General features: G+C 37.5%; 1 protein-coding gene and 1 long non-coding RNA gene across 2 annotated transcripts in view; both read right to left on the minus strand.

Moving 5' to 3' along the window:
* Positions 1–9,252, minus strand: part of LOC150081937 (kelch-like protein 10) — a 103,571-nt gene extending 94,319 nt beyond the window's left edge. Inside the window, exon 1 of the mRNA XM_090380373.1 lies at positions 8,725–9,252. Within this exon, the coding sequence (XP_090236499.1) occupies positions 8,725–9,252 (528 nt within the window). The remainder of the gene's footprint in view (positions 1–8,724) is intronic.
* Positions 9,253–26,214: 16,962 nt separating this feature from the next.
* Positions 26,215–27,898, minus strand: part of LOC150081938 (uncharacterized) — a 241,891-nt gene continuing 240,207 nt past the window's right edge. The window contains exon 3 of the long non-coding RNA XR_016547258.1: positions 26,215–26,299. This is a non-coding gene — a long non-coding RNA (uncharacterized LOC150081938). The remainder of the gene's footprint in view (positions 26,300–27,898) is intronic.

Below are 27,898 nucleotides of genomic sequence, written 5' to 3' on the forward strand. Positions count from 1 at the left end.
AACTTTTAGATATCATAATAGTAATGACTTGGAGGGTTATGAAGGGAAAATTTAAATAAATCAGAACGAATCGAGAAACATGTTTTTTAATTCGATTAATAAAAACACGGACTAATCGACTAATTCTACTTACTTATTAGCACTTTACAGATAAATATCATAAAAAAAAGAACCATGGTAATCCTGTTTGAATGCAATTTGGCATTTTTGTCCCATATTGAGCGTTTTACATAAATTCATAAATGTTTGAAATTAAAATTTCAGTATCCATGCTTTAAAACTTCTGTATTATAAATTTTCTTTAGGTCACCATGAATTTTTGCTTTCCATAGCAAAAGAAGTTCTTATAGTAATAGAGGCATGTGATGCAAGAGAGCAAGCGTATGAGCTCATGTAGTATCAGCCAAAAAAAAAAAAAAATTCACACAACCATTCCCTACAAAAGTTTGTCCAGTTCCTCCTCCTTGAATTTATTTAAGGTATCAACTTCCACAACGACAGATGGAACTTTGTTCCAGCAATTAACCACCCGGTGGCTAAAGGCAAATTTCTGCACATCTATTCTACAACTGTCTTTCCTCAGTTTGAATTTATGCCCCCTCAGGTTCGTAATCTGAGCAAGCGGAAGAATCCCATCAGAATTCAGCGTGCTCAACCCATTCAAGGCCTTATACACCTCAATCAGATCACCTCGCAGGTGCCTAGTCTCCAGCCGCTGCAATTTGCAGAACTTAAGCCTCTCTTGGTAAGAGGACTCCTTCGTTCTCCGCACCAATCTTGATGCCCTTCTCTGTACTCACTCAAGCAACTCTACATCCTTCCTAAAATGAGGCCTTCAGACCTGTACACAGTATTCAAAGCTTGGTCTGACCATTGCCTTATACAAAGGGATGACAGCTTCTTTTTCCCTGCTAGCAAAATTCCTGTATATTATTAACAAAACCTCATGACCTGCTCATGCAGCCTGTCTGCATTGCTTAGAAAACTTCATATCTGACTGCACGCACAATTACTCCCAGGTCTTTTTCATTTTCTGCGACCCTAAGTGTAATACCACACAGTTGGTACTTCTACCCATATGCAGTATTTTGCATTTGTCAATGTTAAACTTCAGTTGCCACTTCTTGGCCCATCTGCCCAAATTTTCCAGATCCTGTTGCAGTAGCACACTGCCATTACTGTCATTAACAACCCTGCCAACCTTTGTATCATCTGCAAAGTTCGACACTAAGCCTCATATACCTTCATCAATATCATTGTTAAATATACAAATATTTATAATTGCCTAAAGGCCAGACAGAGGTGCGAGGAATGCGTACCCAGTTGACATCTGTACTTCCGCTGGGAACCAGGAAGCTTAATTTGTTGAGGTAAGCTGGTGGATTAAACAAGAAACGGTAGCAAGCTCTTATTATACGCACTACTATTAACTTACGAGTATACATTATTCCTTTAGGCTACGTGTTACAGGTTAGCATGCCACTTGCGTTCTACGTGTAAGCACCCTTATGTAAGAAGATGTTCCGCCTATAAATGTATCTATAATCTAAGGACTACAAAATCGAAGAGGGTAATTGATTAATTCCGAATTTTTATAAGTCTACACTGTTGAAATCTGAAAGCAAAAGAAAATAAAAATAACTAAAAATATACAGGAACATCATACTAATAAGCAAAGTAATAGATGACGAGTTATAAGTGCTGGCTCTTGCGGTGTCGTTAGTAACAATTTTATCATAATCTGACTAGGTATAATATTCAGTGCGTCATTCAAATACAATTTGAGATAAAAGTCTATCCAACTACTCACTACTCTCAAGTGAAGTCTACAAAATTTTCTCTAGTAAAGCTCGAAGCCAAATTTCTAACTTCGTTCTAAATTTATGTCATACAGTGTATTAATAACTGCGCGCGCGCACACACACACATTGTTCAATATCGGCACACGTACACAGGAAGACGTCTAGGTTCAAATTCCATCCGAGTTTGGAGGCTACTTAAAAACTTGTGGAGGAGAGAAGGGTAGATTTCGAAAATATTTAATTTATAAGGTTAGGATTAACTCCGTTAAATGCCTGAGCTACACGATAACAATCACTGACATCTACGCACCAGTAGAAGGCAACATTGATGAAACCACAGAATTTTATGACAAATTACAACATCACAGGCCAAACTAACAAAAACGAGTATCTCATACTAGCAAGGAGATTTTAATACAAGGGTTGGTGCTCAATCAGTAGACAAATGTATAGGATCAGAAGGCGAACCCGTGGTCAACAATAATGGAAGATGCCTGATAGACTTCTGCATTTTTAATAAACTTAAAATTACAAATACTTTTTTCAGACACAAGAATATCCATAAATTCACATGGGAAGCAAGAAACACAAAGTCTATAATAGATTATATTATCATTAATGAAAATTTAAATGACAAAATTAGAGACACTAGAGTATTCAGAGGCAGTGAAATTGACAGTGATCACTACCTAGGAGAAAGCACTTTCAAAATAAAAAGAAATTATCTTAATAAAAAGAAGAAAATGCCAACAAAAACTACTAAGAAATTAAAAATACATTTGTTGGAAGATGAAAGCACTAGATTCGTGTATGAAAGTCGATTGAAAGATAAACTCAAATCAGATGAAAGCGATAATGTTGAGGAAATCTTGTCAAACATGAAAAAATAAATTCTGGGAGCGGATGAAGAAAGTCTTGGATATAAACCTATAAAAAATAAAAACTGGCTAAGAACTTGGAATGAAGAATTGAAACAAACAATCAATGAGAAAAAAAAAAGACCTATAAACTGTTCCTACAAACTAAAGACCTACATCTACACAAAATATAAAAAGCTTAGAGCAGAAGTCAGAAGACTAACCAGAAGAATCCGACGAGATGACTGGGATAAATTTGTTAAATCTTTAGAACGTGATATCACAGGCCCCCAGAGAAGAGGTTTTAAAATTTTTAAGAAATTACAACTAGACAATATGATCAAATAAAAACCAACTCCATCTCTCAAGCAGAATGGAAGCAACACTATTCCAAGCTATGGTATAACCCAGGAACTAGGGAATTGGAAGATGAATCTGTGATAACCAAAGATGAAGAAAATATAACAATGGAAGAACTAGAGTTAATATTACAAAAATCAAAAAACCAAAACGGCCCAGGCATAGACAATTTGAATGTAGAACTATTTAAATATGGAGGCACCTTACTAAAAAACGCACTACTAAAATTATTTAACATCATATGGCATAAGCAACAGATACCCAAAGATTGGGAAACAGGAATAGTAATCTACACAGAAAAGGTTCCGGAAATGACCCTAACAACTACAGAGGGATAACACTGCTGCAAAGCTATACTCTAATATACTAAAGAATAAACATAATAAATACAGTGAACAATTCTTAGAAGAAGAAAAATGTGGGTTCAGAAAAGGGAGAAGCACAATAGATGCCATTTTTTCACTACAACAAATTTTGGAGAAAAGAAGAGAATTCAATCTACCAACATTTCTGCTCTTTATTGATTATGAAAAAGCATATGACAATATAAACCGGGAAAAACTTGAGCAGATTCTACGTGAAGAAAATATCCCAACCCAACTCCGGAAAGCGATCCAAAGTCTATATAAAATATTCTAATGGCCAACTATCAGAATCAATTAACACCAATAAAGGAGTGAAACAAGGATGCGGACTATCACCAAATTTATTTAATATCTACATCAATAAAATTCTTAAAGAATGGAAACAAACAATTAACAACGGAATATAGTTGAACAACAGGAATAAAATTCAAACTATATTATATGCTGCTGATCAAGTAATAATTGCAAAATCAGAAGATGAACTACAGATAACAGCATATGAACTTAATAAAATAGGTAAAAAGTACGAGATGAAAATCTCCACTTCAAAAACAAAATCAATGGGATCAATGACAAAGAGTCAAAATTGTTATTGATGATAAAATAATAGAACAAATATCTGACTTCACCTATTTGGGAAATTTAATATCAAATAAAGGGAAAGACATCCACACTAAACTACAAAAATATAATAAAATGAATGGAACGATTAAACGCCACTTCGGAAAACAAATGACAACTGAAACAAAATTACGACTGCACAACACTTCAAAACCAGCCCTCTTCTACAGCTTTGAGACTTGGGTCATAAATAAGAAAGACGCACGCAAACTAGAAGCAGCACAAATGAGATTTTTAAGACCATTATTAGGCTTTACAAGACTAGACCACCAAAGAAATTTAGATATCAGAGAGAAATTAAAAGTAGATAACATAGTAAATGACATAAAACGGTATCAAGAAAAATGGAACAGCCACATAGAAAGAATGAACCGAGACCGGATCACAAAATTAGCCTTTAACTACAAACCTACAGGCAAGAGAGAGAGATGTTGGTCGACCAAGACAAAGATGGCGAGGTCAAGACCACCTCCAAGAGCTACAACGGAACAGGTCTTAAAAGATCTAAGCCAGACCAGGCTCATGATGACGATGATGATGATGAAATGCCTGAGCTAAATCTAGGAAGCGAGCATCATATTCTGCATTACTGCAGGTAAGCAAAGATGGCGTCGATAAAGACAGTTTATTTCATTAAACATTACGAATGAATACAAAATGACACTAAACCACACTTAAATCTTTTGTACAGTATTTTCGGTATAACTATTTTTTAGATTATTCGTTAGTTAAAGGAATGCAATAAAGTATATTCTTGAATAAGCATAGAGAGAGAGTAACAGTATTATAATTCGAAATTTTAAGGCTGCGTAAATTTTAGAAACCTGATAGAGGAATAATTGTGGTTTGGTCACTCGCACACTAGCAAGACATTTGTGGATTTATCGGATGATTGTTTTCTGCTGCAGCATGTAGTAGTAGTAGTGGCATGTGATGCAAGAAAGCAAATGTATGAGCTTATGCAGCATCAGCCAAAAGGAAAAAAAAAAAAAAAAAAAAAAAAATCACACCATTCCCTCCAAATGCCTGTCCAGTTCCTCTTTAAATTTATTAACCTATCAACTTCCACAACGACAGATGGAAGTTTGTTCCAGCAATTAACCACCCGCTGGCTAAAGGAAAATTTCCGCACATCTATTCTACATCTGTCTTTTCTTAATTTGAATTTACGCCCCCTTAGATTCGTAATCTGAACAAGTGGGCATAAATTCAAATGTTTGAGAGGCAACCAGAGAGAGTAATACCCTTCATCTAGTTATTAGCAGTGATTATTCGTGCATTAAGAATTTGAAGATAAAGGAATCACTAGGTGGCAGTGATCACAGTGTACTGATGTTGGATTTACTGAAAGATAACTACCATCAGGGATAAAGGGAAGGGATTTTGCTTTCGTAAAGGTGATTACAGTGGTCGGTTTCAGACAGTTTTTAAATACTACACTGTGGGCCCAACTGATGTTACCAACAGCAAATTCTAAATGGAAAGCACTCAATGAATTAGGGAATTTATCGTGGATTAGGCTTTTCATACCGATTAAGAAATAGTGTTCAAGGTTTAGGCCTAAATGGATATCAAATAAACTAATAAGACTCGTGGCAGAGAATAAAAATGCATGAGATTCATATAAATTATCAGGCGATACAGAAGCCAATGGTAGATATAAGTTAGTCCATAATCGAGTCACAAAGGAGGTTAGGCAAGCGAAGGCAGATTACGAGAAATCTTTGGAAAAGGATGCTAAGAAAAACAGCAAGAACTTCTTTACTTATATAAACTCTAGAAGGAAGGGGATGAATCAGATTGGTACACTTGATATCGATGGTTCGACTGTTGATGATCCTGCTCAGGTAGCTGACAAATGAATGAGTATTTTGCATCTACATTCACACATGAGAATTCTGTAGGGAAGTGGAGGACAGAAGTTTATTAATTCTAACAGGGAGCTTAATGATTTTGTAATTACTGAGAGCAAAGTGGAGGAGAAATTTTTGAAGTTAAACATAAGGTACCTGGGGTCGATGGGATCTATTCAGTTATATTAAAGGAGACGGAAAAGGAAGTGAGCAAACCTTTAGCCAAAATTACGAGAGTATCCATGGAGTCAAGGGAAGTCCCCACGGACTGAAAATGTGCAAATATATCCCCAATTCACAAAGGGGGATCACAGGGTGACACAAGTAATTACAGATCTGTTATTTAACTGCTGTTCCGGAGAAAATAATGGAGTCACTGGTTAAAGAAGCATTGCAGGATCACCTAGACAATAGTGGAGTAATAATTCAGACACAGAATGGGTCTGTTAAGGGAAAGTCTTGTCTGACAAATTTGATTGGATACTATGATGTGGTTACAAAGGAATTGGATGTAAAAAAATAATTTTGATATCATATACTTGGATTTTAAGAAAGCTTTTGATACTGTTGAGCATGGAAGACTACTCTAGAAATTGGAGCCATAAGGTACTAAGGGCAAGTTGCTACAATGGATAAAAGGTTGGGTGGGAGAAGACACAGAGTGGTAATCAATGGACGCTGTTTTTCATGGACTAATGTTATTAATGGAGTCCCCAAGGTTCGGTGTTGGGCCCTCTGATTTGTATATTTATTAATGATATTGATGAAGCTATATAAGGCTTAATGTCCAAGTATGCAGATGATACAAAGGTTGACAGGGTTGTTAATGACAGCAATGGCAGAGGACTACTGCAACTAGATCTAGAAGAGTTGGGCAGATGGGCTGACAAGTGGCAAATGAAGTTTAACATTGATAAATGCAAAGTACTGCATATGGTTAGAAGTAACCCCAGAGAAACGTACCAACTGTGTGGTACTACGCTTAGGGTGGTAGAAAATAGAAAAGACTTCGGAGTAATTGTTCAGTCAGATATGAAGTTTTCTGAATAGTGCAAACAGGCTGCCAGAGGAGGTCATGGGGTGGTGCAGGAATTTTTCTAGCTGGGATAAGGAGGTGATTATTTCCTTCTATAAGGCAATGGTCAGGCCACACCTTGAGTACTGTTTACAGGTGTTAGGCCTCATTTTTGAAAGGATGTAACGTTGCTTGAGCGAGTACAGAGAAGGACAAGATTGGTGAGGGGAACGAAGGGGTTCTCTTACCAAGAAAGGCTTTAGTGCAGAACATTGCAGCGTCTGGAGACTAGGCACCTACGAAGTGATCTGATTGAGATGTGTAAGGCCTTGAATGGTTTGAGCAGGCTCAATTCCGATGAGATTCTTCCTCTTGCTCAGATTATGAACCTGAGGGGACAAACATTCAAACTGAGAAAAGTCAGTTGTAGAATAGATATGCGGAATTTGCCTTTGGCCAGCGGATAATTGATTGCTGGAACAAACTTCCATCTGTCATTGTGGAAGTTGAGAGATTAAATAAATTTAAGGAGGAACTGGACAAACGTTTAGTAGGAATGGATTTGTGAAATGTTTTTTTTTTTTTTTTTGCAGATGCTACATAAGCTTGCTTTCTTGCATCGCATGCTTCTACTACTGATACTACTATCCAAGGCTTCCCCCAATCCCTCCAGATAACAAGTTGCTCATTCTGCGTTATACAACAAGGGAGTGCATCATTCATTCGTGAAGTGGCTTGACATGGACTTCGTAAAATCTTTCTTTCTTCTATCTGTTTACCGTAAACACAAACTGCATTAAAGTTTTCCGAGTGAATTTGTGAGAAAAGTTTTTATAAGAGCTAATTGCGACAATCCGTTAAAATGATCTAAACTCTGTGATTAGCAATTGTAATTTAAAAGTGAATCAACTTTTTCTGTCATTTCTGATTTCCCCTTTCCCGTAATTCACATTCCACCAATAAATAAATGCGACACTAGTAGGTATTTTTCCACAAATTCTAGGCTCCACCGCGAAATTCTCAAAGGTTCCTCCGTACTGCTTTTCAGCTGTACGATATCAAACCAACTGTCGACTTCCCTGATTCTTGCCTCCACCCTCCCGACCCACAATGTCCGACCTGACGGTATAACAGTTTTGCTACTAGTATTTTTGTTGAGGGTTACTATCAGTAATATTGTGCTCACAATCCTGTGCAATAGTACCATGTACTCCTGAAACACCAAACTGTGTTAATTAAATTCAAAGAAAAGAACTTACAAATTTATTTTACAACATTATAAAATACAGTACTGTATATTGCAAGCACCTACAGTAGTGAATCGTCACATCATCAAAAATTTAGTAACCAGTAAAAATATCCCCGGTAAAAATGGATTGATTGTACAGTCGAATTTTGTGATTCGGTGAAGGTGAGAGCGTTTTCTTTCTGATTGACTTGTGTCGTCGAGGGGGGGGGGGGTCTTAGCTGAGGTAGGGTGTTTTCCCCCTATCCAGCTGTTTTAAAATCAGTAAACGAGTTCGTGATTTAAAAACATCGTCAAGTGGGGAGAAACACCCTACCTGGTAAAAATATTTTAGGGAGATATTTATATTTTAATGCTAAAATAATGACAGTATACAATTATTTCACAATCACCACCTTACTGACAATAATCAGAGTTTAATTATATCAAAATCACAAATTAAAATTTGCAAAAAATCATACAAATTATAATCAAACGTTTATGTATCTTAACAAGAAAATGGGATATTTTTACCGGAGATATTTTTTCCGGGATTCCAAAAATTTACATTTACAGTCTGCTCATGACTCTCAACTTACACATTTCAAGCCTACTGAAATGCTTACCTGTGTGAAGTTCGCCAAAAGGTAATTCCTGGTTATTTCCTGCAGTGATGGACAACTATAATGTTTTGTGAAAAGATAAACATCGATGCAATTTCCTGGTTTTAGTTCGGTTGCCAAAAAATTAACGCACTGATTAACAATGTCTGGAATTTGAACTTGTTCTGCTGCTAACATTAGCTTTTCAACGTTTTGTGATGTTATTGCTACTTTGCCAGTATAAGAAAAATCAAGTATTAGAGCCATAATATCACTTATTATATTAGGAACAGTAATATCTTTTCTGGCAGATGATGGAACCTTAGTGAATATTGTCCTGAAATAAGGACTAACTGCTGAAAGCATTGCACAGTGAACTCCGAAATGACCGCCGTCTTCAGTCCTAACGATTCCATCGCACAATTGGTTATGCTGCAATAGGTCTTTAAGAACCGGTCCAATATCTCGAAAAATATCACCACTTCCTGATATAGATCTATTCCTAGAATATGAATCTTGTCCTGGGCATTCATCTGGAGCGTTAGGATCCATTCGTATTTGATTATTTCATAATGTAGAGCAGCGAGTTAAACTGAATTCTGTCCGTTGAATACATTTTATGGAATGCATTGTTTAGAAAAATAATTTACCCTAAAATAAAACTACAACTGGTTGCGCGTGATTCGTTTGATTCGCAAGCCTCGTTACGTGCTCGGGTAAATATTTTACATTCTAGCAAGTGCATAATGTTATCATTTTTTTAGACATATGGTTTATTTAAAATATAGCATGGCGTTTCATTTACTGTTATTATTACACATGTAACTTGAAGAACGGTATAACGCTTTATCACATCGATTTCATGATGACTCAATTAGAATTTTCATGTTTATACACTATACATGATCTTAATAAACTAATGAAATGTATGGTTTTTTTTTTTGTACAATCGTACCCATCGACCTATATATTTTGCCTTTCACTTACCTGGCTTTATTTCTGAATTTACAAAAGTTTTCGAATTTTTTTTGAAAACTTCTGATATAACTGAATTCGACTTGTTAATTTTAATTTGGATTCTTTGACATTATCAAAATTAAATTATAATACTAAAATTTTAGATATACATATACATGCAAAAGCATGTAGTTAAGTCTCCTTGAGAATTTGTTCACCGATAAATACGATAAATACTAAATACGAAAACCAAAGAAGTTGCGACACTATCAGTCATTGGAGCCAAAGCACAATGCGCTTGCGCTCTATAATGAGGAGCCAATGTCGATATTACAACAGCTAAGGAAATTTACTTTACATCACATATATCATTGTTTAAGTTGCTTATATTTAATTCTGTTTTATATAATTGTTGGATATACACCATTTTTTTACAATCTGTTGAATTTATAAGAAAAGAACTGCACAAAACGATGAAATCTAATATAAAATAGATCTGCTGAAAAATCCAATATATCAAAAATGTCCTTAGTGTTACCAGAGAAAGAAATATAAGCAATAACGCTCTAACTGATGTGTGCTAGATAACTCAAAAATCAATCCAGATAATAAGAAACAACATTCCAAAAAATTATAAATACAAGTACTGCAATCAACGCACGAGTCCGGCCATAGCCGATACACAGCAGTAGTATACGAAACAAACCCAAAAGGATGATCAGGAAGCACCACTGACTGAAGTCAACCTCCCCAAGTCTGCAACAACCAGGTGGGGGTTAACCACTCTAAAACTTCCCAACTGACCCTCCCTGTAGTGGTGGCAACTTGTAATAATAACACCCAACTTAAACTGTTAAAGTGAAACAGTGCTCAGTAGACCTTTTTGGTACAGTAAGTGAACATACACTGTACTGCCACTTTATTAGGCACACCTACCTAGTAGCATGTTCAGCCTCCTTTAACCTGAATTCGCCTAGGCATGGATTGAACAAGATGCTGAAAACATTGTGCAGGAATTGAGTTCCATGCAGACATGAGTGTGTCACGCAGTTCCTTGAGATTCGACGGAGGTGTAGGCCTGCAGCGAACAGCCCTTTCCAGCTCATCCCAAAGATGTTCAATATGATTGAGATCCAGGGATTAAGCGAGCCACTGCAGCAAATAAAAGTTATTGTCATGTTTCTGGAATCCTTCCATAGTGATTCGGACTTTGTGCACCGGCGCATTATCCTGCTGAAAGTAACCATCTGATTGAGGATAAACTGTCAACATGAACGGATGCACTTGGTCAACAACGATGTTTAGGTACGATGTGGCATTCAGACGTGAATCTATGGGTATCAAGGGACCCAACGTGTGCCAAGAAAACATTCCCCACACCATAACACTGCCCCCACCACCTTACATAGTAGTCGTCAGACATGACGTGTCCATGGATTCATGTTGTTTTCGCCTAATTCTGAGCCTTCCATCAACATTATGCATCAGGAACTTCGACTCGTCAGACCCAACAACTGTTTTCCAATCCTCGATAGTCCAGTGCTGGTGTTGCTGTGCCTACAGAAGCCGTGCTCTCTTGTTCTTCATTGATAACAAACGTACGCGATGTGGCCGTCGGCTGTTGCAGCCCATTCGCGACGAACTGCGACTAGTGATCCGTTGAGATATTTTGTTCTGCGTACCAAGGTTGTATTCTGACGTGATGTGCGACATTGTGGCCCGTCTGTTTGCTTGCACAATTCTAGCCATCCTCATCTTAATCTCTCATATCAACAAGCGATTTTCTTCCAGAGGAGTGCCGTTTAGAGGATGTTTTCTGTTCGTTGCACCATTCTCGATACACCCTTGAAACTGTGGTGCATGAAAAGTTCAGGAGAACTGCTGTTTCAGTGATGCTTTGTCCAGCACGTCTTGCACCTACTACCATGCCACGTTCGAAGTCCGTTAGGTCACTCCTTTTCCCCATTCTTGCTACGGTTTGTACGGTTAACTGATAGTATAAAGGTTGTTCTGCTGCATTTATATCCACAACTGTGGCAATGTGACTTGCAACAACAAAATCCATACTGAAGAGAGAAAGAAAGGTTATTTTCCAAAAGAAGTTGATTGCATCTGTATGCCATGAGTTTTTAAAATAACTTGCCTAAGTGTGATAATAAAACGATAGGCTTGTGTGATTTAGGATCACTTCGTGGTTTACCTGGGACTATTTTAATGAGAGCAGACTTTCAAATAACAGGGAAATGCCCAGCTTCAAGACATTTGTTGAAGAATTTCAAAAGATGGTTTGGCCTAATATTAATTGAAATAAAATTACTAATTTCTTGTAATAAAAAAGTACAGTTCATGCAGGATTCACCATATTTATTATAATTTCATTTTCAAAATAACTAAATAAATAATATGGAACCCAACATAGGCAAAATAAATTTAAATACACGTGTAAACACTTATCTGAAGTGTTAAAAAAAAGATATTAGCACCAGTATTACCTCCTGCAGCCAAGTTCACATATCTCGGGCAAATGTAGTAAGACGTCCCTCACTGAAAAATGAATTTTTCACCTCATAAAACTGACAAACTGACCTTCAGAACATGTGTGATGTTCTGAAAGTGAGTATCAACGTTCTGCACACTGACATGTCACGGCTTAAGATTGCATTATATTACAGTAAGCAATCCAATCCAATTATATTTTGCAATAGATCTCAAATATTTTGTCCAATTTCTTTTTACATATACTATTAAGACAAAATCTTGAAGTATATTTATTCAGAAATACCTTCAGCACACTCTCCTCCCAAACCAAAGTTTATATGGGGTTTCACCTAATAGAGAAGAATCTTTTTATGAAAATGCTTTCCAGTAGATCATTACCTGGGCATTTGCTATTACTCATGGAAGAAACTGCATTTTTAAGCTCTACCACAGAAAATAAAGAATTCCAGAATGGTAGTCATTAACAAGAGTTCTATCATCAGTGTGAAAAAAGTTTCTCAAGAAAATTTGACTACGTATAAAGCAAAACTGGATGATTACCACGTGGGAATGGGAACATGTTGAATTTTTTTTTTTTTTCCATTATTTTTTATATTTATTTTATTTGTTTATTTTTATTTATTAATTTTTTGGGTGATGCAGAAACAGTTCTCTCCCTTTCATCATTCGGCTTTGCTAATAACGCCAGGAGTGCCATTATATATATATATATATATATATATATATATATATATATATATATATATATATATATATATATATATATACAGGAATATAAACAATGGGGTCTAAAAATCAATTTTAGCAAGACTGAAATGTTGTCTTCAGGGCCAGGACACGTTCTAAATATTGCAGGTTTTAAAATCAAACAAGTCGATAAATTCAAATATTTGGGATCAATCTTACAAAGTGATGGATCATCCCAAGCAGAGATCAATAAGAGAATTACAGACGGCAGAAAGGCTATCGGCATGTTAAACTCTGTTCTGTGGAGCAAAAATATCCTAAATAAAACAAAGAAACTTATATTTCAAACGATTGTACAAAGTCTTCTATTGTATGGAGCGGAAACCTGGACATTGAATAGGCGAGCGGAAAACAAATTGCTCTCCACAGAAATGGATTTTTGGAGACGCTCAGCAGGAACTTCTAGAAGAGACAGAAAACGGAATGAAGACATAAGGGAAAAAATGGAAGTGAAAAAGACTATTATTTGATACCATCAGAGAAAAGCGTCTAACATGGTACGGACAAGTAAAACGGATGCAAGAAAACAGATATCCAAAGGCTATCCTGGAATGGATACCTCCTGGAAGAAGGAGAAGAGGAAGACCTAGGAGGACATGGATGGATCTCGTACGGGAATGCATGACAGCCCGAGGCTTAACCGACCAAGACACCTTGAACCGCACTTTATGGCGGGAAAAAATTCCTAACAAGAAATAACTTGTAGGCTGAGGAAACCCATTGTAAATGGAAACACTCCTCTTCAAGAAGAAGAAGAAGTATATATATATATATACACTAGTGTGCAAATCGTAAGGACCAACACTATTTCTAAAGGTTACAGTCACAAAATCAAACGAAACAGACTGTGGCGATTTGCATAATTGTGGGCGTTCAGTAGAAAGCTGATGCACATGCAACAATTTGAATCATGATGAGAAGGCTCATTACCGCGTTTGCGCGAGCTAGTGTAGTCGCCTGATTTTAGTGCTCTTCGTTTTCAGGTATTTCTACTAAGTTTTTCTGTAAAGTTTAACTTATAATTTAGTATAGTTGGATTCATCATTGTTAGCTGAACAAGAGGATACATCACTCAGATACTGGATTTACCCAGGTAATATATTATTTGTATTTTAAGATGAAAATAGGGAGTTCTTTGAGCTGGGCACATTAATTAATAAAATAACAACAACTTTCAAGATATGCAGTATCGCTGTCGGGATGAACCCCTTGGGATTAACCACGTGCAAATGCTGTCTACGTAGGTAGACAACTAAGAAGTAAGACGAGTGCTCCAAATAATCTTAAGACAATGCCGAAAGCAATAAGGGTCAAACAATGTATCGCCTCACAAATTGAAAGCACACTATAATCTCTAAATCACTGAGAACACTGTAAGTACTTGAAAGTTTAAGAGTGCACTAAAGGTAGCAGAGGAATTTCAGAACTATACAGAATTGCATACTAAGTCCATATTATGGATCAACGAGAAATCATTCCGGGTCAATTAAAATGTAAAATTTGTGGAGATAATAAAGAAACGATTATTAAATGCATTAAATGCTTCGGGCTGATCTGTAATTCTTGTACCAAAATAAACCTTACTAAATTGCCCAAAGCTAAAAGACGGCTATTTATTTGCTATCAGTGTAAAGAAAATACGAAACAAATAACTTCCTGTAAGGCGCCAGATGAAGCTCGCATTCAAGAACCACAAAATAAACTCTGAAGGTCTAACCAATATTGATGCTGATACTCATGAGAGTGAACACGCGTTAGAAATGGCTTCAAAAATGAATGAATCGCTGGATGATAATAATAATAATAATTTTGCACAACTTCCTCTGAGCACTCAAGATTACTTTTTACACGTTCTCTGAATAAAAGCACACAAACTGAAAGTTTAAGCAATGCTGAGAGTAGCCATGCACTGCTAATAGTAAGAATAGGTTTCCAGAACACAAGAAAGGCCCCTGAACAACTCTCAGCAGCAATAGAAAGTATAACTTTGAATCTGAAGAACGTTCAAGAAAATCTAGCGGTTTTGATTGACGAAAGCCAAATACCTAGAGCGCAAAATACAGAATCTCTCAAGAGCTATTCGCCCTCAAGCAATTCATCATGAATCTTCATTTATCAGAACATACATTGAGACCTGAAAGTACAGCATACGACAAATACAAACAACGGGATAAATATCACGATTCAGACGCGATCTCAACAGAAAAACTACAACTGGTCACTGACTGCAGTGTCACACTAGAGCCAGAGAGAATCCCCGTATTTACGTGTAGCAAACAGTTCCCAGTGATGATCTCATCAACAAGTGGACACATACCGCAAACTGAAGAATGTTTCGTCACGGCTGTACAGACTCGAGACCAAATCTTTGTGTCAAGATTAAATTCAAAAACCAGCGCATAATAACTCCTCATTTGAAATTCATACATTAAAAAAGATAACAGAGAATACATTGAAAAATGATACTCAGAAGATAAGGGGTGTAACAATTGCTGGTACTAATTCAGTGGATACAGTCAACGAGGTCGTCGGCTGCATCCTAAACCCGCCACAACAAAAACAATCGTTTTGGCAGTCTTATGCCGACGTTACCGCTATCAGCCCAACTAGCGTGCGACCCAAGGGTCAACCAAAACGATACCCATGATGAGAACCAAAACGATAGAGACAACCAAAACGATATCCATGATGAGAACCAACCTCTTAATCCTGGCGCTGTGTCTTATTTCCCTCCATCTCTAACAAACTTCAATGAAAATGTTATCGCAAAACATCATCCGAAACCCAATCAACGAACGACTTGCCCTGCATATAACTACAATATAACGGCTGTACTGACTCGGGACCAAACCTTTGTGCCAAGATTAAATCCAAAATCCACTATACAGGCAATCACAGAAATTTATTAGAAAGAATACTCCATCAAAGTAGATGTTAGACAAATACGTAAGAGGCACGTATCTTAAGCCTCTTTCAATTTCTCAAAGCCAGCCGATCCCTGACAACCGCTAATCAGCTTGGACCCATGGCAACGAAATACCTTAATCAAACCTTTTGAAGACAGAAAAACTCGTGTGCTCCAAAGAGGACATAATAATACTCAAGCACAGCAACTACAGCGTGTCCCATCTGTAGCTATCAGTTGCTACATTCACAAGATAAGAGGAATAAGTTGCAAACTCCATACATTTCAGTCTATTCTCCTTACTGCAGAGTATGATATTATTTGTTTAATGAAGACCTGGATGAACCACAATAGATCTATTGACACCCTTTGAACTACGTTGCTCAAGCTAACGGACGGGCCATTCGACGTGGTGGTGGTGGAGTGGCAATCATCTATAAAAATTACTTTTCTCAACATAGCACCAACTCAAGTAGCTCTGAAAACCTCGAAGCCATCTCTGTGATCCTTGACCTCGATGAAATTAGAATAGAGGTCTGCACTATCTATCTCCCTCCAGAACATACCCTAGAGGTTAGAACGGAACTAGGAGCCTGGATTACTACCAACCTACAACTCAACGTCCCTACTATTCTCGTAGGGAACTTCAACATGCCACAAGGTACTCAATAGCCAGGTCTTCTCTGGAAAACACATTACATATGCTCGACCTTCATTCTCTTCAAACTCCCCCAACTCGGGGAAATCAGCAGCTCCACCTCATTTTTCACAACATCCCTCGTGCAGAACTTATCAAACCAACCTTCTTCAAATCAGATCATCAACCATTGGATTGTGAACTTTATGTCCACTCCAACCTCTCTAGTACCTCGGTTGAAGGATGTGGCCCGCTGCATACGAGAAGAGTCTTTTCAAACAAGTCCATAAAGCAAGAAATAATCCTCTATCGCCTCACTACGTATAAATGGCACGCCCTGTTAGAAAAGTCAGGGCCCGAAACCGCTTCCATCCTGGCTGAAGAATTATTTCAAATAGCATGTGTTGGGGCGTCTAAGGATCTCACATCGGTCAAACTGGTGGTTTAACAACAATATCAAGGTAGTGTTTGTAAGAAAACAAAAGGTTTGCAGAAAATGGCAGAAAACCAGAACCGCCGAAGACTACATCGCTTACAAAAAAGAACGAGCCTGTTTTTTAAAGCACAAACGCCAAGAATACAACTTCGCTATTTCTAAAAAGCTTAAACAGTCTAAAAGAAGCAATAACAACAAGAATACCAACTTCACCATGGACAAAACCTTATTTAGAGAACGGACGAACAGTACACCTTCGAAATCTCCCCAGATCCTAATTTAAAGTATAACTGTCTCGCACCAGACAATACCGGTTAGCTGGTAAATTACATGAACAACAAGACTCCAACCGGATCCAATCTTGATATCAGACCTCTACTAACAGAAATCACCATAACCAAAGAAAATGTAATTCTGGCATTAAATAGTCTCCCAAATAAATCCACTTCTGGCCCTGATATGTTCCCCCTCTTCATCATGAAAGTAAGCAGTCCATTTATCATTGAGCTCTTGCTATCCATATTTAGAGAAACCCTACACACTGCAGTTATCCCTGAAATATGGAAACATTACATTGTAAAACCCGTGCCTAAAGTCAAACATTCGAAAGACAAGAAGGATTTTTGTTCCATCTCTATAAGCTGCAATTTATTAAAATTGTTCGAGAAGACTCTGCTGCCAATTCTTGTCATACATTTTTTTTTTAGAAAAGACCTCCATATTTATACACTGTGATTCCAAAGAGATCGACTGTGACGAATTTAATGGATACCCCATTTCGGCTCCAAACGACTCTGACCGCCAAAGAACAGATTGATGTAATCTTTTTAGACATTAAAGCTGCTTTCGATAATGTCTTGGAAGCTTATTAAAAGTCATCGCTTCCATTCTCAAACAAAGGCATTTGAGAGTTCAACATAGAACCTTCCATTCGAACCACGTCATCTGCAGAGGAGTACCCCAAGGTGATGTCCTTTCTGCACTATTTTTGCTGCCGCTTTAGACTCCTTCCTCTCTACGCATCCTGACTGCAGCTCTTTCGCAGATGATATAAAACTCTTCATCTCGTCGAAGCACGTTGACAAATCTGACGCAATCAACGCCCATGCCACTGCCGTAATGGAAGAATTTGACCATTATCTTGAGAATATTGGCCTATCCATAAACCCAACCAAGTCAGCACAAATGTCTTTCACCAACCTGAAGAAGAAGATGAACATAGACATCTACATCAATAGCATTAGGGTCCAAAAGGTCTCGCATCACACTGAGCTAGGGCTTACCTGGGACGAAGGCCTGACCTTCCAACAGCACTTCGCCAACACTAAGGCAAAAACTCTGTCAGCAATGTGGGCGATAAGACAGTAAATTACTGCAGTAAACAACCACAAACTTGCCAATCACTACATACAAACATATCTTGTTCCGATTCCCATGTATGCCTCAACGATCTGGTCCTCTGCTTTCCTCACTAACATCAAAAAATTCATGGGTATCGAGTACTGGATTTTAAGGTGGTTCAACCGTGTTAATGGCCACCCTTTCACCATCTAGAAATCAATCACGTATGCTTACCTTGGTTGCACCCCTTGGAATCTTTTGCTCATTTCAGGAAATCTGCGCAACCTCTGCCAACTCCTCACTGATTGACTTAACGCCCCAAATGTCCACAATCTTGTTGTAGGCCCTTGGCTTTCCGCGTCCTTTGTAATAACGCATGGATTTCCCTAAGAAGCTTACTACAGAATTTAACAACGCTTAGAAGATTTTTTCCGTCTAACGTCCTCCAGACTTACAACACCCTGAAGATTGATCCATACAAGTTCTGTGGTGAAACGATACAGGACATGTACTACCACATACAACTGTAGACGTTTCCTGATTGTCTCCTTCAGGATGGAATCTTCGTTGAACTACTTTTGCTGAAGAATTAATTTGTTTTAAATTATTATTTTCGGATGTATAGTACTTAGTACCGTGCTTGGGTTGGAGGTTGAGAAGCCGAAAGAAGATATTTGTTGACATTGGACTTGAATTTCTGTAGATTGCAATCTTCAGGAAACAAGTATGAAGGAAGGTTGTTCCAGAAAACAGCAGTTGAATGAATAAATGAGGAAGATGAAAAGTTGGTTCTGTGGGTTTGAAGTTGGACAGTAAATGGATATTGGCTGGTGGCGGCACGTGTTCGGACTGTTTTGAAAGAGACAGCGGGAATTATAGAAGCCAATTCAGAAGAACAGTGCTCATGGAAGTATCTGTAGAAGAGGCATGCAGCAGAAACAGTGCGTCTATTAAAAAACGAGTGGAGAAACTCTGTTAGAGATGAATCATTAATTAACCTAACTGCCCTCTTCTGAATGGAATCAAGAAGCCTGAGAGAGGTTTTGGGGGCACCACCCCAGATGTGGGAACAATATTCCATGGCAGGGCGGATTTGCGATTTATACAGAGTGAGCAGCTGTTTGGAAGAAAAGTAACGCCGAGAGCGAAAGAGAAAACCAAGTTTTTTACATGCAGAGGAAGCAATATTTGTAATGTGCTTGTGCCAAGAGAGATTAGAAGTCAGGGTAATCCCCAAAAGAGATATATCATTTTGCCTAGAAATCGGAGTATCACTAAAGATAAGCATAGGAACAGAAGAATCCTTTTTGCGAGATATAATACAAGACTGAGTTTTAGAAGGGTTGAAATCAACTAAGTTGTCTTTGCCCCACTGGAGAATTACCTGAAGATCGGTATTTAAGGAATTGGTAGCAGATTTTCGAGAAGTTTAAGCTGATTGAGCAGGACAAGGTTTCTCAAAATGGAAAGTTGAATGCAATGTGCTATCATCGGCAAAACTATGGATAGGATTTCCAGTCAATGGAAGAAGGTCATTGATATACAAGAGGAAAAGAATGGGGGAGAGAACTGAACCTTGGGGGATACCAGCATTAGTGGAGAAGTTAGAAGACAGAGAGCCATCTACCATCACCCCCAGTGAGCGATCAGAGAGAAAACTGGATAACCAATTACTAAAAACAGTTGGCAAACCATAAGATGGAAGCTTGTTTAGAAGACCTTAATGCCAAACACGATCAAAAGCCTTTGAGATGTCAAGAGCAACTACTTGTGTTTCACCGAACCTTTCCATTGAATTAGTCCAAAATGGGTAACTAAGCCAGAATATCACCAGTGGATCGACACTGACGGAATCCATACTGGCGATCATTGATCAGACGGAAGGTTTCTAGGTGGTTTAAGAGTTGGCGGTTAATTGATTTCTCCATTACTTTAGAAAGAGTAGAAGTAATTGCAATGGGACGATAACTGGATGGGAGGGATTTGTCACTCTTTTTAGGAACTGGCTGGATATGAGCAAATTTCCAAGCAGAATTAAAAACACCTTTGGAATAAGAAAGTGAAAAAATGTAGCAAAGAATAGAAGTAAGTTCAGGAGCACAGGTTTTGAGAACAAGTGGAGAAATACCATCAGGACCTGGAGCTTTCTTAGCATCAAAATTCTTCTAATATCCTTTGACGGAAGACCACAGCAGGCATTGAATGGAGCGTGTTGGGAATGGTGGGAGGTGTTTTACCAAGATCATTAATACATGTGCTGGAAGAAAAATGGGATGCTAGCAGGTCAGCTTTATCCTTGGCTGAAATGACAACAGAACCATCTGGTTTGGACAGAGGTGGGAGCAGAGATGGGCAAAAGTTGCGGCTAATAGCTTTGGCAAGAGACCAGAATGCTCGGCTACCATTAGGGAAAGAAGCAAGTTTTCTACTCTTAGCCTGTTCAAACTCTAGTTTGGACTGATTAATAACTGCTTTATAATTTTGCGAGCTTTGGTGTAGGCAGAAAATGAAACTGAAGAATTAGAAACAAGCCAATTACGATATGCAACATTCTTCTCTTGGACAGCCTTAGCACATTTATTGGAAAACCAAGGTTTAGATAAAGGACGAGATTTTAAAGTGGAGTGTGGGATAAAGGATTCCATTCCTGCAAGAATAATTTCACTGACACGATCTGAGCAAACGTTGACATCAGAAGTTTTGAAACAGTAATCCGTCCAAGGAAAAGAAGAAAGAAGTATCATGCCCTTAACCTCAGTAGGCCTGCTTGTTGTATACGGTTTTCATCGACATTTCCATTCCTGTGGCAGCTGAGAACTCGACAGAGAGAGAGATGCCCAGCAATCTCAGATAACGGTCATCCCAGGACGTCACCTTTAGCAGATCTTGAATATGCCATCTATACATCTGTCGCTCCTATCTCCATACATAGTAACCTATTCGGCGCGATACATCGCCGTCTGCTACTAATTTTGAGAATTCTAGGTTCGATTACCGTTAACGACTGCAGAAATTTCTAAAGACGTCTTTAATCGAGCTGTAGTGGCGGATTTCAGGCAAAAGGAGTAGGTTTTTATCCTTGAGTTATTCCAGATTTATCAGCTCACGCACAAATCGGATGGTGAACAAAGTACGGTGCCATTAAAATAATTTGATCTTAAGTGGCAACTCTCCATCTCTTCTATCATGCAGTATGATGGATATTTCGTCATGATGCCCATCATAACCATCATATAAGGAATTTATACTGATAAATTCTTTATATGATGATTATCATATAAGGAATTTATACTGATAAATTCCTTATATGATGATTATCATATAAGGAATTTATGATGGGCGTCATGACGAGATCTAATCTTCCCTACATTTCGAGAGTACAGCTCTAAAACGGTGTTCGCAAGTTGGCTGCTAGATAGTCCACAGGAACCGAACCTTTTGGCAACTCTCTAGGAGGCATCCGGATCAGCTACTGTATAATCTCACTGTCTCCACTGTGATAGTGACTGGAAGGAATGATAGTTGTGTATACGATGGGGGTGGGACACTGTCGAGGCCACGTTATGTCAAGGCGTCGGGTATGTTCTTGCTGTACTCTATGTTGTGTGTACTCTATATCCAAAAATTTCATTACTTCTTAAATAATTTTCACCCACCCCTCTACTTTTACTTTACTAGTGAATACATCATGAATAGTCCAACTATTAGAACTTACCTACGAAACAATCTATATCTGCTAAACAATTCTTCGTTCATTTCACAAATATATGTGGTCTAAGCTCCAATCTTAATGATGTTCATTTCCACTTACAGTTTTCCAAGCCCCACTTTTTCTGACAGAATCCCAATTATCGGGTGATTCAACCGCTGCTCATCTCAGATGTCCTATTTATTCGCTGTACGGTTACTTTCGCTTCAAAGGTAGCAGTTAGGCATATGTAAGCTCTGATATTCCCTGTCAGAGACTTAGTAATTTGGAATCTCCTCTTTTCGATCTTCTCTGACTTCAAATCTCTCTCTCTCTACCCCATTCTGTCACATTCATCGATAGATCTCCAAGTTCCACTAATCAACTGGAACTCTTTGACCTTTCTTTGAAAAGCGCCTTTCTCCAATCCAACTTTCCTAACAGTGAAGTAATTTTTCTTGGTGAATTCAATGTTGACAGCTCCAGCTGGCTTCAGTTTACTAGTCACACGGACCCAGATGGTCGAGATGAGAGGCTTTTGCAATTACTAATGACCTCGCATACATCGTTCATTTACCTACCAGAATACAAGCCAGTCCTAAGCACACAGCCAAAACTGTTGATCTTTTCCTCTTAAAAAACCCTCCCGTGTGTACACAGTGAGTTTAGGCCTCAGATCACAACTTCGTGACGGTCTGTTCCTTCGTGACCATTCTCAACCTCATGTTGGGTTAGCATTACAAGAATACAGAATGCGATGACCTGCTAGATTTCTGTCCTTCTTTTGCTTGGTTCAATTACTGTTTTAAATCTGATGTCAATGTTTGCTCAGATCGTGTCAGTAGAATTATTCCATATTCCACCTTAAAATCTTGCCCTTTATCTAAAACCTTGGTTTTTCAATAAATGTGCTATGGCTGCTCAAGATAAGAATGTGGCATGTCACAATTGACTTGCATCGAAATTCCAAGGTTCATTTTCTGCCTACACAACAATTATAAAGCAGTTATTAATCAGTCCAACGTAAATTGTGAACAGGCTATGAGTAGAAAACTTGCTTCTTTTCGAAGCTGCCCAAACAGTTTTAACTTCTCGAATATACACCACCAGTTCCTTAAATGCTGATCGCGTAATTCTTAAATGGAGCAAAGATAACTTAGTTAATTTCAATCCTTCTAAAACTCAGTTTTGTCTTGTATCTTGCAGAAAGGATTCTTCTGCTCTTATGCTTGCCTTGTTTATACTCCGGCACGACCACCAGGTCAGTGCAGTTTACAATAAATCATCAATACAAACATTAATCGTATTTAGCAGTCACAGGCTTGAACCCCGGTCCCCTTAAAGTGCTATTACACTCTCGCACCTGACCACTCGGCTACGTGATGACACGGAGATTTCTAAACAAGATCACATATCTCTATTAGGGATTACCCTAATTTATAAATTCTCTTAGCATAAGCACATTAAACATCGTTTCCTCTGCATCTAAAAAAGTTGGTTTTCTCTTTCGCTCTCGGCGTTACCTTTCTTCTAAAACAGCTACACACTGTACAAATCTTAAATCGGCTCTACCATGGAATACTGTTCCCACATCTGGGGCACTGCTACTATAACTTCTCAGGGGCTTCGAAGACTCCATTCAAAAGAGGCAGTTAGGTTAATTAATGACCCATCTTTTCCACAGTCTCTACACTCTCTGTCTCATAGACGTTCTGATTCTGCTACCTGCCTTTTCTGTCTACACTTCCATGCTCACTGTTCTTCCGAATTGACTTATATAATTCCTCCTCTCGCTTCCAAGCCAGTCCGAACACCTGCATCAAACAGTCAACATCCATTTATTGTCCAATTTCGAACTCACAGAACCAACTTTTTTTTCTTCATTTATCCCTTCAACTACAGTTTTCTGAAACAATCTCCCTTCACGCATATTTTATGAAAATTACAATCTACAAAAATTCAAGTCTAATGTCGACAAGTATCTACTTTCATCATCTCAACATTCAACCCATTCACGGTACTAAGTACTATAGGTTCTAATACCTTTCGTGTTTATGGTTTCATTTAAAAAAGTGACTTTCTTGTTCCCAAAACTTAAAGAACATCTCTAAGGCAAGAGATATGACTCTACTGAAGCAGCAAAAAGCAGCTTCAATGCGTTGTCCTCTAAGCCGAAAGAACTGTACCTTAACGGCATAGAAAACGACGAGTGAAATGTATAGAGTTAAGTCGGTTGTATGCAGAAAAATGTGCATCAAATTAAAGACAGATTTTTTTTTATCTGTATTTTCTTTTTCTTTTTGTCTGTATTCCTTCATGCAATGGGAGGATGCATTACTTTTCAGTCCAACTTGTAACGAAAAAGTTTATGTTTAAATGTTTAAAAGAACAAAATCACCAAATAGGCTTCAGTATAAAATGTCTGTAATAGCGTGCATTCTTTGGCCGATTGGGCTTTTTGCTGGACAAGAACTCCAGTTTCCGAGAGATAAAATCAAGCAACTATTTTCAAGGCTGGCTAACTCCGCAGTGATCTTTAAAAGCCAATAACGGTCCATTCAATACGCGATTCGAGCCGGGGCCATTTCGACTTGGTGTGGATGGATAGTGATTATAACCGCTGTACTATACACGACAGCAGTAAGTGTGGAAGTGAAATGAGAATTGACTAGATGATATATGTCTTCGAACTGGTTTGGAAGAAAGATGTAATATTGCAGATGATAATTCAGAATAGCAGTCCCACTGAAATGTCAGTAGTAAAGGCGTGTATTATAAAATGCAAATCTACGTCTTATATGTAACAGGAGTGGAGTGAAGGATAATTAATTAACCTGACCGCTCTCTTTTTGGATATAGCCTAGGAGTTCAAGATAGGTTTTGGACGGGAAAACAATATTCCATGGTAGGGGAAATTTGTGATCTGTAGAGAATCAGGGGTTGATTAGAAAAAAAAGAGCGAAAATCTAGTTTCTTGAAAACAGAGGAAGCAATAAAGTATTTGTTGTAAGTTTATGTCAAGAATTAAGGTTATCCCTAGTAAAGATATCTGATTTTGCCAAAATCTGAGTGTTGTTGAAGATGACCATGCGAACAACATCTCTTTTGTGGGAAATAAGACAGGAACTAGGTTTTAGAAAGACTGAAGTTAACAACATACGTGTACTTTAATATGACTTAGAAGCTTAATTAAGAAGTCGCATTTCGTGTGAAAGAATTCCATTTGATCGCTTTTTTTAAGATCACCTAATTTATTCTCAGGTTCAAGCTGACAAACCTAAAACTTAATAATAATATGCATTAATCCAATTGACCTATCTACAGGTTAAAACCAGAACTGTAAGTTAAATAACGGTTTAAAAATCTAAACCAACATCTAATCGGAAATCACACTATAAAGTGCAGTTAGCATGCTGTCCGGCGATTGACGGGCAGGGATGGAAAAAGCTAGAACCCGGTTTACACTTCATTTACGTAATTGTTGGAGGACTAATTATACTCACAGTTGCATTATACAGGCGGTGATGATAAATATGAAACAAGGGAGACGGCGTCCATTCTCGTCCCTCTCCAACCTTGTTTATAGAACTTTTGCATATAGGAAGGATAACATTATCCCTCAGCATAATATGATGGAGATACAGGATTTGGGACACAGATGTTTGGATCTAGACGTCGCATCTAAAAGATACAGAACTTGTTAAGAGGATTCCAAGAAGGGTAACAATATTGGTGAGGAGGGCTAATCGATGTCAGTATAAAGAGTGGGAACGGCAAAGCTTGCGATACCTTAAAAACCTGATTGAGGTGAATATGGACCTGAGAACGAAAATTAAAATGAATAAGGAGGGACAAGAACCAGAGGGGAAAAATATAATATTAAGGGAGTAACGAAAGAACTGAACCCATGAAATTTATTATTGGACGGCGTATTGTAAAACACTGGAATCAACTACTTCTCAACACGATCGATGCGGAGAATTAGCAAAGTTCGAGGAAGAATTTGGATATTCACTTTTTGGTGGTGCTAAAAGTATGAAAAATTGGGATTTTTTTTTTAAATTTTAGAGTCAATTTTCATATATAGTTCCACATTTAAAAATGAAATTCCATATACCTGTAACATTTGAGTGCTTTATGAGGCTGAAGCATATAAAGCACTTTTTTATTATTATATTACACACTAAGATTAAACTCAAGCTTCTACTGAGATTTTGTAGGTGTAAAAATAATTGGGTTTTTTTTTTTTAATTTTAGAGTCAATTTTCATATTTATTTCCACATTTAAAAATGAAATTCCATATACCTGTAATATTTGAGTGCTTTTTGAGGCTGAAGCATTTAAACAGGATTTGGGATAGCTCAGATGTTTGGATCGAGACGTCGCATCTAAAAGATACAGAAATTGAGAGGATTCCAACAAGGGTAACAATTTAAAGTACTTTTTTTATTACTATATTGCACACTAAGATTAAACTCAAGGTTCTATTGGAGATTTTGTAGTGTTAAGTCTCATTGGTTTAGGATTTTATTTCCTTCTTTAAAAATATTTAATGTCTTTAAAAATAATTAAAACATCAATAAGTTGATGTATTAATGACAATAAAAATACAAGCTACAATCACTGCTGCACGTTAAATTATAAACTATTCAGCGTATCAAAGCCTATCTCGGTTTTCATTAGTTTTAGTGGCGCCCTCTCGTAGGAAACAGAGTAACTTATCTACCATTACAGTGGAAATCGTTTAACATGAAACCATGGGGACAGAAATATTTTTTCATGTTAAAAGAAGTAAACAAACAAAAAAAAAAAAAAAAACTCACCAATGTTTCTTATGTCGTAATAATCAAAAGAGCTAAGATAGAAAGTTTAAACAAGTTAACATTTTATGCACTACACAAGGGGCATTTTACAAACACAATTTATTCACACTTAACATGTTCATTGCCTTCATCAGATAAAAAACACATACAATATGTAAAAATTTTAAAAAATGCTAATTATTTTTGTAAAAAAATCTGATATTTTTTTTGTACCGTGTTATTTATCATCTTATTATCTACAAATTGTTCAATATCATCCATCATTTGGTTCATTTCACCACTCGTATGTACATCTAAATATCTGCACATACTTTTTATCAATTTTCGCATTTCTTATGCAGTAGGAACAGGAACTAACAAATCGATGTCATTGTCTACATTATCATCACTATCTTCACCCACGGGATCCACTTCCGTAGGACGTACGACGTCCGAATTATCACTATCTGTTAAAATCGGTGCTGTACACAAATTAGTATTGTCAACTGCGACAAATTCATCCAAAGATACGGAACTTTCTAAAAGAGATGAGACTCCCGAACATTTCACTGAATGTCGGTTCAGCTTCTTGATTGTCTTGAGACTCTTGAATAGGTATTAAATCCATCATTTTTGAAAATCCCGCATGACGAAAACAATTTTCGATAGTCTTTGGTGTTACAAGATTCCAAGCAGTGCGCAATATATGCAATGCATCCAATAAGTTGACAGAGAAATCTTCTTTTTCTTCAATTGCGACCAAATATTTTCTTAGCAATTGTTTTCGGTAATAAAATTTTTAATTCTGTATTATGCCTTGATCACAAGGCTGTTAAATGCTCGTAGTGTTTGGAGGCAAAAATATAAGCTTTATAGCTTTTCATCTCACTTCAGAGTGAGCTGGACAATTATCAACCAATCATGGCAACTTTTCGAGTAAAAAGCGCTTATCTAAATTCAAAAGCCAATCAGTAAATGTTGTCGCGGTCATCCACGCCTTCTTGTTTGCCGTGTACTCAACCAGTATTTTTTTTTTTTATTTTTTTTTATTTTTAAAACAGCGCTGATTATCAGCGCTTTTCCCGATAACGAATAAGGGCAGCTTTTCAGATCGGTCCGAATTGCAAGCCACCATTATTACCGTTATCCTCTCTTTGGACTTTTTGCCGCCAGAACACTGCTGTC

Source organism: Mastigoproctus giganteus, chromosome 8, assembly GCF_048544385.1.
Source record: "Mastigoproctus giganteus isolate SK-2022 chromosome 8, ASM4854438v1, whole genome shotgun sequence".
In the NCBI taxonomy this organism is placed as follows: Eukaryota; Metazoa; Arthropoda; class Arachnida; order Uropygi; family Thelyphonidae; genus Mastigoproctus; species Mastigoproctus giganteus.